This window comes from Sinocyclocheilus rhinocerous, unplaced genomic scaffold, assembly GCF_001515625.1.
Source record: "Sinocyclocheilus rhinocerous isolate Xijiao unplaced genomic scaffold, SAMN03320098_v1.1 scaffold445, whole genome shotgun sequence".
Lineage (NCBI taxonomy): Eukaryota > Metazoa > Chordata > Actinopteri > Cypriniformes > Cyprinidae > Sinocyclocheilus > Sinocyclocheilus rhinocerous.
Window position 1 is genome coordinate 51,016 of NW_015645566.1, and position 10,546 is coordinate 61,561.

Here is a 10,546-nt window from a genome sequence, read left to right on the forward strand (position 1 = left end):
GCTAAAGCTTCGGTCACCTACCTGGGAAAACAGGTGGGAAATGGTCAGGTAAGGCCATCGGATGGGAAAATAGCTGCTGTCCTTGAGTATTCGATACCTACTACGAGGCGAGAGCTGCGTAAATTTCTTGGAATGGAGGGATACTACCGATGTTTCTGCAAAAATGTTTCGAGTGTTGTTGCTCCATTGACCAGATTGTGTAGTCCGAAAGTTGTTTTAGTTGGACTAATGACTGTCAACAGGCATTTTTGTCTGCAAAATCCCTTATCTGCAGTGCTCCTGTTCTCTCTGCTCCGGAGGTGTCCCGTGCGTTCCAACTGGAGGTGGATGCAAGTGCTGTTGGAGCGGGAGCTGTCCTTCTACAGGAGGGTGCTGATGGAGTAGCTCACCCTGTTTCATACTTCTCTGCTAAGTTTAACCATCACCAGTTAAATTATTCGACCATTGAGAAAGAAACTTTAGCACTCCTACTGGCATTACGACATTTTGATGTTTATGTTGGGGGCAGTATGTTTCCTGTTACGGTCTATACGGACCATAATCCATTAGTTTTTCTGAGCAAAATGTACAATCATAACCAATGCTTGATGCGATGGGCATTAATAGTGCAACCGTATAATCTGGAAATTCGTCATAAAAGGGGATCTGAGAATATGGTGGCTGATGCCTTGTCACGGGGGTAAGCTTTTTGATATTCAGAACCAATTTATTCCCTTATTCCTCCAAAAGGATAAAAGTGGAAAGGGAGAAAACTGCTTCTGTTTTCAGGGGGAGAAGTGTCACGGTCAACGTTTTGTTTATTTGTGTATGTATTGATTTGGATCATCTCTTTCTCCCAAGGTTGAGCTGCGCCCCCACACACCTGCAGCTTGAGTAAGGACGCTCTGGACTGAATATAAGGCGGAAGTTGCGCTTGTGTTGGTGTGCTCTCCCTGTTCCAGCGCGTGTCCGCCACAGTCACTACCACGCTCTCTGAGCATGACTCGCACTTGTTGAGAAGCTGCTGCCGTCCAGCCACCGACGATGGAGAGTATCCAGTGAGCTTCGTGTGTGTCTTGTTGCCCAACCAGCCGCTAATAAGCGGTTCTCTTTTTCTCTCTCTTTCTGTGTTTATTTTTGTGCTTTCTTTAATGTTTCCGTTGATCTGTGTTTTGTTTGTTTACTGGATACATATTGATTTATTTTGCTTTAGTTTAGTTGATCTAACTCTTTATTATATCTGCTGTTGGTTAATTAATGTGACTCGTAAACCGTTTTGCCATTAATAAATGGTTAAATTGATCTCCTGTCTTGCGCGTCCTTTTTATGTTGCTTAACCCCTTCCTGATCGAGTCTTGTAAAAATGGGGTTCGTAACACCCAAATATTGTATATAATGTGGAAGCTACTGCCTTTTGCCTTGGCGTGACATCTCACTTTTTGCACATAGTGCAAAGGCAGAGTACCTATAACTTCAAAATAGCGGTAAAAATCAAGTTTGAGATCATTTTCATTAAAACATCTAATTTCCAGTGTCCTACCCATAATTAATTTTTTCTGGACAAATAAAAATCTTTATTGGCTTCAAGCGAGAGACCGGGAGGTTGCCGCTTGGTTCTGTCCAATATTTACCCAGCGCTGGGTTGCCAAATAACCCAAATTGGGTTGTTTTAACCAAGCATTTTTGAGAGTGTACAGTGCCAGACCGTCGTTTTGTGGGCTTTGTCTGTTTGTATTCCCGCCACAGCCTTATAAAAAGAAGACTTACGTAATATTACGCGCTAAAACACTTGATGTGATCTACATACAATAGACTGATAGAAATGAAAAAAACGATGATTTGAAGATCGGCGGATGTGGGCGGGTCTGTGGGCTAGTCAATTCACAACACCGCCCCTCCAGTGTCATGTGACCTCAACGTTGACGTACACCGAGGGACATTGGCGCGGTTTAATCTAAACCCGGTAGCAGTTTGTGTGTAAGCTTTCTCAATTCTCATTTGTATTCGAAACAATGTCTACCCATCAAAAGTACAGATACGAAAACGATTGCAAACCTGATGAAAACAGGTAAGAATTCGAAAAATGTTTGGTCGTGGTTATAGTTGTTTTTGTTTTGTGTTTTATTACTCTTTGGTTTAGCGGTTTGCTAGCAAAGCAAGACAGAAGTATTGTTTTGTATAGTGCACTAACTCTATTTAGTCTGTTTTACGCATCAAAACACGTTTTTGCACTCCTTTTAATTTCGTTTTATTAGTATCTTTAACTTTTAAGCGCCGACACATTATTGCAGAAATAGACGTGAAGGATCCCGTCAGTGTTTTGTTTAAGAGTGTAAATGAGCATGTTGGCGCCATGAGAACATCAAGATTGTACCATATTAACCTAACTTCTAAAAGTACATCATGTCTCAATCTGCCATTTTATTTAGTTATTTTTATGTTTTAGTGAGCAGCTCGATCTCGTGTGTGTTGACAGCGGGTTATTTTGTGGGGCCTTGAAAACAGTTGAACACAAGTATTTTTAAGATTTAGATGAATACGTTGCTGCTTTTGTGTAGAAATTTGTTATAAGGTGTTTATAATACAGCTGATTCGTGGTCAAGTGTGTATAAAACGATTAATTCGTTTTAACATGAAATGCTTGTTTACTAAAAAAAAATATTATTTTTAATGGACGTGCTCCATACTGTTGCAGAATGTTCAGATAATGTGTGAGAATCCTTTTTACTTGGTTTACTTTTTTTTTTTTAATGCTACTTGTCTTGAAGGAAAAAAGGCGCTTCAAGATGGTCCCATTGTAGGAAACGCGGTGCAGATGGTAATCTGAGAAAATCTCACGAGGTTGAAGAGCCTGGCAAATGTTCACAGAGCTCACACAGACCAGAAAGGTAATGATGATCATTATACATTACTTATCTGATTCAAATAGTGTGCATAACAGACACTTATTTTCTCAAAAGTAAAATGGAATTGTTTTTGGTTGGCATTTTGTAGAGTATAACATGCATAAATTGTAAACTCTTTGTTAATCGAATTAATATCAATTTTATGCTAGGATGAGATCTAATCTCATCCTGGCATACAAACAATGTTTAGTGATGACAAATTGACTGGCAAAATTTAGATTTGTCTTATTTTATTATTATAGTTTCACAACTCCAGAGAGTGAGGGACCTGTGTCCAGAGTAAAAAACTGGGGAGATGAGGTAGAGGCAGAGGAAATGCGTTCAAATGTCCGACGTGATATGCATCGGTCAGTTGCCTCTTTTGATTTCTTCTTTTATCTGTTCTAATTACTCTGTAAATATGAATGTAGTTTATTTTAATTATTATATAAAGACATAATTGATATCCTTTATAAACTCAATTAGTGATCTCTCTTTTTCAGATACAGAAGAAGGATTCTTGAAGCAGATTTTCCTCAAAGAGACAGAAAAATCTCATCTGGAAGGTTTGTGATTAAAGCAATGTAACATTTTCTTTAAGTCTTCAAAAAGCTAGTGTAACTTTTTCAGTGTCAAAACTTTCTGCTATTTCAGTCTAATATGCACATTAAAAGTATGCAATTTATATGTTGTTTCCACGGAGACTGTATTCACTGTGACTCTGTGCTGCTATTTTAAAACATTGCTGTGTTTTTTGAGCATCTTGACCAGCTAAATGCAGGAACATTGGTGCAACCAATGGTGTGAGTTTAGGGTGGGACTATCTGTTTGCATGAACAGTGGCAAATGAGGAAGTTTTTGGAATCCTGGTGTTTTTTTTTTAACAGTTCCATTAGATGTCACTTGTACAACAGTCATGTCTCGAGTTGTAACCCAAGCTTTTCATGTTTCCCCCAGTTCTGACTCCAGAGACTCGAGAGATTCCAAAGAATCTCCTGCTAAAGGTGATCTCGAGACAGACGAGACCACTCTCATAAGGAGACAAAAGCAGATTAATTATGGGAAAAACACTCTTGCATATGATAGATACATTAAAGATGTTCCCAAGTGAGTGAGATCATGATTATTGTTTTTAAACTAAATGTATTATACAGCTATGTCCTCTTGTCTGTGATTGCCTGTTATAATCTTACTGTTAAAGTATTTAACAATATTTTAACCATTATTTTAGGCATATGAGACAGCCCGGTGTTCATCCAAAGACTCCAAACAAATTCAAGAAGTACAGCCGACGCTCCTGGGACCAGCAGATTAAACTGTGGCGGGTCAAACTTCACGCGTGGGATCCTCCTGCAGAAGAGGGAAGTGACCTGCAGCAGATGTAAGCTTCTTGATGTCCAAATAAACTAAACTGCTACAATTTCCTAAAGGAACAATAATTTTTTATGAATGGTCCAGCATAGTGGCAACGCAATGATTAATTGTGACCCGTGCTGGCAAAATAAGTTGAAATGTGCGCGGTCTAATGAGCTAACAGGCAAAAGAAGTCAAAAATTTAAGTTTTGGTCGAATTTGAGGTTTTCGCAAAAAGTAGTTCATTAAGCCCTCTTCTAGCGATCCCAATGCTCCAAATAGAAATTAAACATCTAAAATGATCTTTATTTGTACGTTTTCTGAGAGGACTTCTGGACGACTGCTGCTGCTTCTCACCACAAGTTGTAGGTCTATTGTTGCAAAGCGCAGCATTCCAGCTTTGTGAATATTTATATCGAATTCTCGATGACCTGAGTTCAAACCAGTGAAATATGATTTTTCAAACCTATGCTGATGAAAACAAAACAATCGTGCTGACTGACATTTGCAAAGCGTGTGCATAAGAAGTGCCTCTCCCAGAGCGTGCAATCTCCTTATAAAGTATATTATTGCGAAATATGACTTGGCGAGATTCACACAAACATAATCTGTTATGTCTTAGATAAACGTTTTGTTAATGGTTGGGGAAAAATCTGATGTGTAACATTATATTAGATCCATGCATTACAGTAGGTCTTAATATAGATCTGTCTTACATTAATAGAAAAGAGGAATCACTCGCTGCTCTTGGTTAAACTAATGTTTATTTGCATCTTTGTTCTTATTTTTAATAACAAAGATAAAATAAAAAATAGCTTTATTGTGATTAATAATATAGTAACTATTATTAAGAAAAGATTTGGAGGAAAATATGCAACGTTGCTTGGTGATTTTGCTTTGGAATCTTCAGAAAACTTTAACTTGATTTTTCTCAAAATCAATTTTGCTGACTTTATTGCCTTCAAACGGCTGTAGCTCAGTAATTTTTTTTGTCCAATTCCAACAAGTCATATCATTTTGAAGGTATTTTAAAGTAATGAAACCCTCCTGGTTTAGCACTGGTCGTTCACACTTCAGATTTGAAAAAGACTCAAGAAATGGGTGTGTAAAGCTGTGGAAAATTGGAAGTGTAGAGGGTGGGAAGAGGGGAGAAAACAACCAATAAAACACAGACCTCCAACACACTCATTATACAGACAAATGAATATTAAAATATGAGCAGAGAAAGAAAGAAAAAAACGGGGATAGGGACCACCTTGATATATTTAAAAAAAATATAATAATAATGATAATGAACTCTTCATAACATAAGAGAACTCTCTTATCATTAGATACTAACAACTATCATGAACAAACCCAATATATTTTGATAAATTATTATTTGAAATAAATAAGCGGAGATATTGGTCTATATGAAAAATGAAGAAGAACGTTTAAAAGTTCTAAGTAGAGCTTGTGCACCACACAAGAAGTTGTCAACATAATGTAAATGTTAAATCACTTGTTAAATATCTTTGCAGAAAAGATGCATGAACTACAACTACATCTTGTACATTATTTCTGAGCATATGTATAAGACAAGTTTGTACAAGATGTAGTTATAATAATAATAATAATAATAATTTTTATTTATATAGCGCCTTTCCAACACCCAAGGTCGCTTTACAAGTCAGGTTTAAGGAACAGAAACAAATAAACATCAATACCAGAAGACAGAACACATACCAAGAGCTGAGTGTAATATACAGAAAGTTAGATTAGAGATACAGAGAGAATGTCGATAAATGTCCAGTGTGCAATTTACAGACTGAGAACTGAAGAGTAATACTCAGAAAAAAGTGTGTTTTTAAGAGGTTTTTGAAGGAGAGAAGGGAGGATGCTTGACGGATGTTTTGGGGAGGAGCATTCCACAATCTGGGAGCCACAACACTGAAAGCCCTAGCTCCCATAGTCACTAACATAGTCCCATAGTAACATAGTCCCATAGTGACTAACAATCCCTCACTAGAAAGGAGCGGGTAGGAAGATATGGGCAGAAGTAAGTCAGATAAATATGTAGGACCAAGGTTATGGAGAGCTTTATAAGTGAGAATTAGTATCTTGTAGTTTATTCCTCAAGGAATCCGGAAGGTGATAGGGGTAATGTGATCGTTCTTTCTTGTGTGGGTAATCAAGCGAGCTGCAGAGTTTTTAACATATTGTAGTCGTTTGATATTAATAGCTGACAGGCCATAAAGAAGTGAATTACAGTAATCAAGTTGAGATGTTACGAAGGCATGTGTAACAGTTTCAGCATCCTGCTGACTGAGAGAGGATTGAATACGAGAGAAGTAAACTACAACAGTTTATGCATCTTTTCTGCAGGTCACAATTGTTGTTTTAGAGTTTTTTAAAAATGTAATTCAGTGTTCATTTAACTCTTGTGATTGAAACAGAGAAGAGATTGACCTTGGAGAAATAATGGACTTTGAGTTGGATGTGGAGTGTTCAGCGGATACTGGATCCCAGTGTCCAACATCCAGTGGAGCATCGCTGTCTTTGGCAGAGGTAATTTTCTCAATTTATAAACTAATTCCCAGCAAGATCAGTGCCAACAGGTGTTCTGTATGTATGCATTTTTTTTATTTATTTTTTTTCTGATTTTGTGGCTGTAATTTCCAGAATTTTGTGGAAATCATGTTTACCATGTCATTAGGGATGTCCCAATCAGGTTTTTTGTGCCCTTGATCAGAGTCGTTGAATATTGAGTATCTGCCGATACAGAGTTCTGATCTGATTCTAGTGCTTGGTGCACATTTCAAATGCAATAAAGTTGTTAAGAAAATATCAAACATGGCTTTTGAATCATTGGTTCACATGATTCGTTCAAAACGCGGATTCATTTAGAAACTAAACATCACGGTGTTGCTCGGAGACGCGCAACAATTCTTCTATGCTTTAAAGGTTATATGTTCTCTGCAAAATTGAGCAAAAACATAATATTGTTTAAAATATAACACAATATTAACTTATTTGCAGAACTGTATAAAATCACATTTAAACTCATGATATTCGGGACAACTCGTGTAATACTGCTGTCCCTGCTCGTGTGATATCGCTTATCGTATGATATAAATATGAGACAAAAACTCATGCAGGGGCATTTTATGCACCAATATCTTGAATTTTAGGGCATAACTGCATTTATGGAGCTGTTGCCCTGCATCATGTTTGTCAACAGTCAACTCCATAAAATGTAGTATTACGTACAGGTCTGGGGGTGGGGCCAGTGCATTAACTGCGTTAAAATATTTTAATAGCGTTAAACTGACAGCCCTAATATATATATATATATATATAAGCAAAAAGGCGTTGTTAGGCACGACGCGAAGCAGAGGGCTTGCAACCCCTTCAGCCGTGATTTATTCACGATATAGCACGGGCTCGAGTACCTTATTGCTTTTATAAAATGGTTACCACACAATAAAAAATATTAAAACCAAAAATGTATGTATTGAAATGTTACTTTTTTTGAAGCAAGTTCGTTAAATGCTGTCCTTCCGCTAAAAAATAGTTCCTGACAGCAACAGTAAACGGCAAGAGAATGTTCTGAACATGCCTCATCTAATGGACCTTAAATAAAAACGGAGAATAGGAGCTCTTATCATCTGCTGTCATTTATTTTTTAACACCATATATGATATTTTCTCACACACATACATCTGCTTATCTCTCAGCATGAGAAAACGTCTGTTTTCTGTCTTTTAGTTTTAAAACAGACTGATTCGCTGCACAGCGCGAGTTTGCAAGCGTCATTACAGTGTAAAGTGATGGACATACAGAATCATACCTGAAACAGAAAACTAATACAGTAGGGGTTGCACTGACTAATCGACTAGTCGACTTCAATGCTCTGCCACGCTTTAAGCTTGACGTCGACTAGTCGCTGGTCCTATAGAGGGCGCAACAGGATAAGAAATCTTTGAATGACTTCCACATTTACGCTCCGTTTCCGAACAGTTAAAATGACAAATAAATGCATACTCTGAAAGCGCTCCACAAGACGTGTGATTATATTACTGGATGCTTGAAATTGAACAGGAGAATGCATGTTTTAAACAGCCTATTGTACAGGTAAATTAATCACCGTTCTAATCTAATGCGCTGCTGCACTAACGCACACACATAGGCTTCAGACAGTAGCTCGTACATCACGCGCAGATCGCGAGCACACAGAATCATTCAGTGCGGAAATGTATTGTCAACACTGTCCTGTGATTTCTCAATAAAATAGCTTCGAAACTGAAAAGTTCAAGTTGAAAGATGCAACATAACGCCAGCAGGGGTCACTCATACTTCATTAAATAAATAACAAACAGGTAATTCTGGCGAAATACATAATAAATGAAACCGTTTTGATGCTATATTATTGATTGCTGCTTATGTTGCTAAGGGTGTTGCTCAGTGATGCACAGAACCGTTGGGTGATGTGGTCATAGCCGTGCTGTATCGTGAATAAAACACAGCTGCTGACCAGTCAGAATCGAGGAATGGAACTAACCGTTTTATAAGTATATAAACGTGTATGTATGTATGTGTGTATATATATATATATATATATATATATATGTTTTGGCACTATGACATGGCGTGACAGCGCTGTATAAATGCCTCAGTTTTAACGCCACCGCAGAGCGTGAGTGAGCGCGATCATCCCTCCCTCTTTTATTACTAGTTTTAATGCGAAATATACATGAATGAACATCTCACTCCTCATGTAAATCGCTTAATTAGTGTTTCAAACTGTAGAAAGACATAATTAAAACAACTTGTAAACAAAATGTCACGTAGCATTTTATTTACCTCAGGCAAGTCATCAGTGTCTACAGCTCATTATTTGCTAGAGAAATGAAGTCTAGAGATGAGCATTTTCAGAAATGGACTATATTCTCATTATTTGCTTTACCTGTTAGTGATGTCTTAATTATTTAATGTATGTTTAAATAAATCTTTTATGAACAAGTTATGACAGCCACTCTGTAAATTATTATATTTCAACAACAAATAGAAATTGCATCATTTAGAAGTTAATTTAAAAACCATTTACATATTTGCATACATTTTTTTTTATTTGAGTGATTATTATAGTTAAAAACAAATAGTAATTAAATTTAAGTTCGGGCTCTGTTGTTAATTGTAACCTTATAGTAATGTAAAAGGGCTCCCTATAGTTTAGAGCGGAAGCTGAAATAGATTTTTATCTCTATGAAAATTTATTATAATTGAATTTATTTAAAGAAAGAGCAAATTGTTCAGAAAAACCATTGTTTAATAAAAAAAACAAACAAACAAAAAACAAATTTTTATGTACAATAAGCAGATTAATTGCATCATAAAAGAAAAAAAAGAGTAGGTTAAAAAGCATGAAGTTTGCGAATGCAAGTCTATCAGTCAAGTCCGAGGCAAGACGCAACCCATAGCCACGCGTCATGACAATGACATCTCAGATAGACTGGTGGCAGATTAAAGTAATAGGAAATAAATTCCTGTAGAGTGATTCCTTGCACAAAATGCACATCAAATATGCTAAACATGGAATCTTGAACACATGATGCGCTAGAACAGACCTTGTTCTTATGCGTCATGCAAACACATTTGAGTGTCTTTTTCTTTTAATGACTATGTCCTGTTGAAAGCGCATACCGCCATAGACATACAGGTGCATCTCAATAAATTAGAATGTCGTGGAAAAGTTCATTTATTTCAGTAATTCAACTCAAATTGTGAAACTCGTGTATTAAATAAATTCAATGCACACAGGCTGAAGTAGTTTAAGTCTTTGGTTCTTTTAATTGTGATGATTTTGGCTCACATTTAACAAAAACCCACCAACAAATTAGAATACTGCATACCACCACCTATTGCATGACATCAGCATGACAACTGACGAATCACAGGTGGATTGGGCTTAGGAGAGCAGATAACGATCAGTTAAAAAAAAAATGCTTGATCGGCTCGGGACATTCCTACATATGTATTACACAAGGTTATTTTCGTAAACGAAAACTAAAACGATTGGTCAAAAAATATTTTTGTAAACTGAAATAAAATTAAAAAATCAAAATAAATGAAAAACTAAAACGAAACGAAACTAACAACAGTTATTGCAAAACTAACTGAAATAAAATAATAATTATCAAAAATAAATAATCATTTTCGTAATCATTACGTTCTCACCCCGTGGCGGAAAAATATATGAGCTGTGTGTCGGTTTAGGGAAATACCCGTAAATGGCGCATTATGCACGTGAGGTTATCTGACGGAGAGACGCAAAGCAGTTTAAAGCAGAG

The 10,546-nt window shown here is 36.7% G+C and overlaps 1 protein-coding gene across 2 annotated transcripts in view; it reads left to right on the forward strand.

Annotated features, from left to right (window-relative positions):
• The first annotated feature begins 863 nt into the window (after nucleotides 1-863).
• Nucleotides 864-10,546, forward strand: part of LOC107706727 (histone RNA hairpin-binding protein-like) — a 13,169-nt gene continuing 3,486 nt past the window's right edge. The window contains exons 1-7 of one of the 2 annotated variants that reach the window (XM_016510533.1): nucleotides 864-1,037; nucleotides 2,748-2,867; nucleotides 3,128-3,232; nucleotides 3,368-3,430; nucleotides 3,822-3,971; nucleotides 4,096-4,245; nucleotides 6,653-6,764. In XM_016510533.1, coding sequence (XP_016366019.1) covers nucleotides 1,024-1,037; nucleotides 2,748-2,867; nucleotides 3,128-3,232; nucleotides 3,368-3,430; nucleotides 3,822-3,971; nucleotides 4,096-4,245; nucleotides 6,653-6,764 — 714 coding nt within the window. In that variant the 5' untranslated portion in view covers nucleotides 864-1,023. Of the gene's footprint in view, nucleotides 1,038-1,598; nucleotides 2,048-2,747; nucleotides 2,868-3,127; nucleotides 3,233-3,367; nucleotides 3,431-3,821; nucleotides 3,972-4,095; nucleotides 4,246-6,652; nucleotides 6,765-10,546 lie in introns of those variants that run through there. The other variant, XM_016510532.1, reaches the window with a different exon arrangement.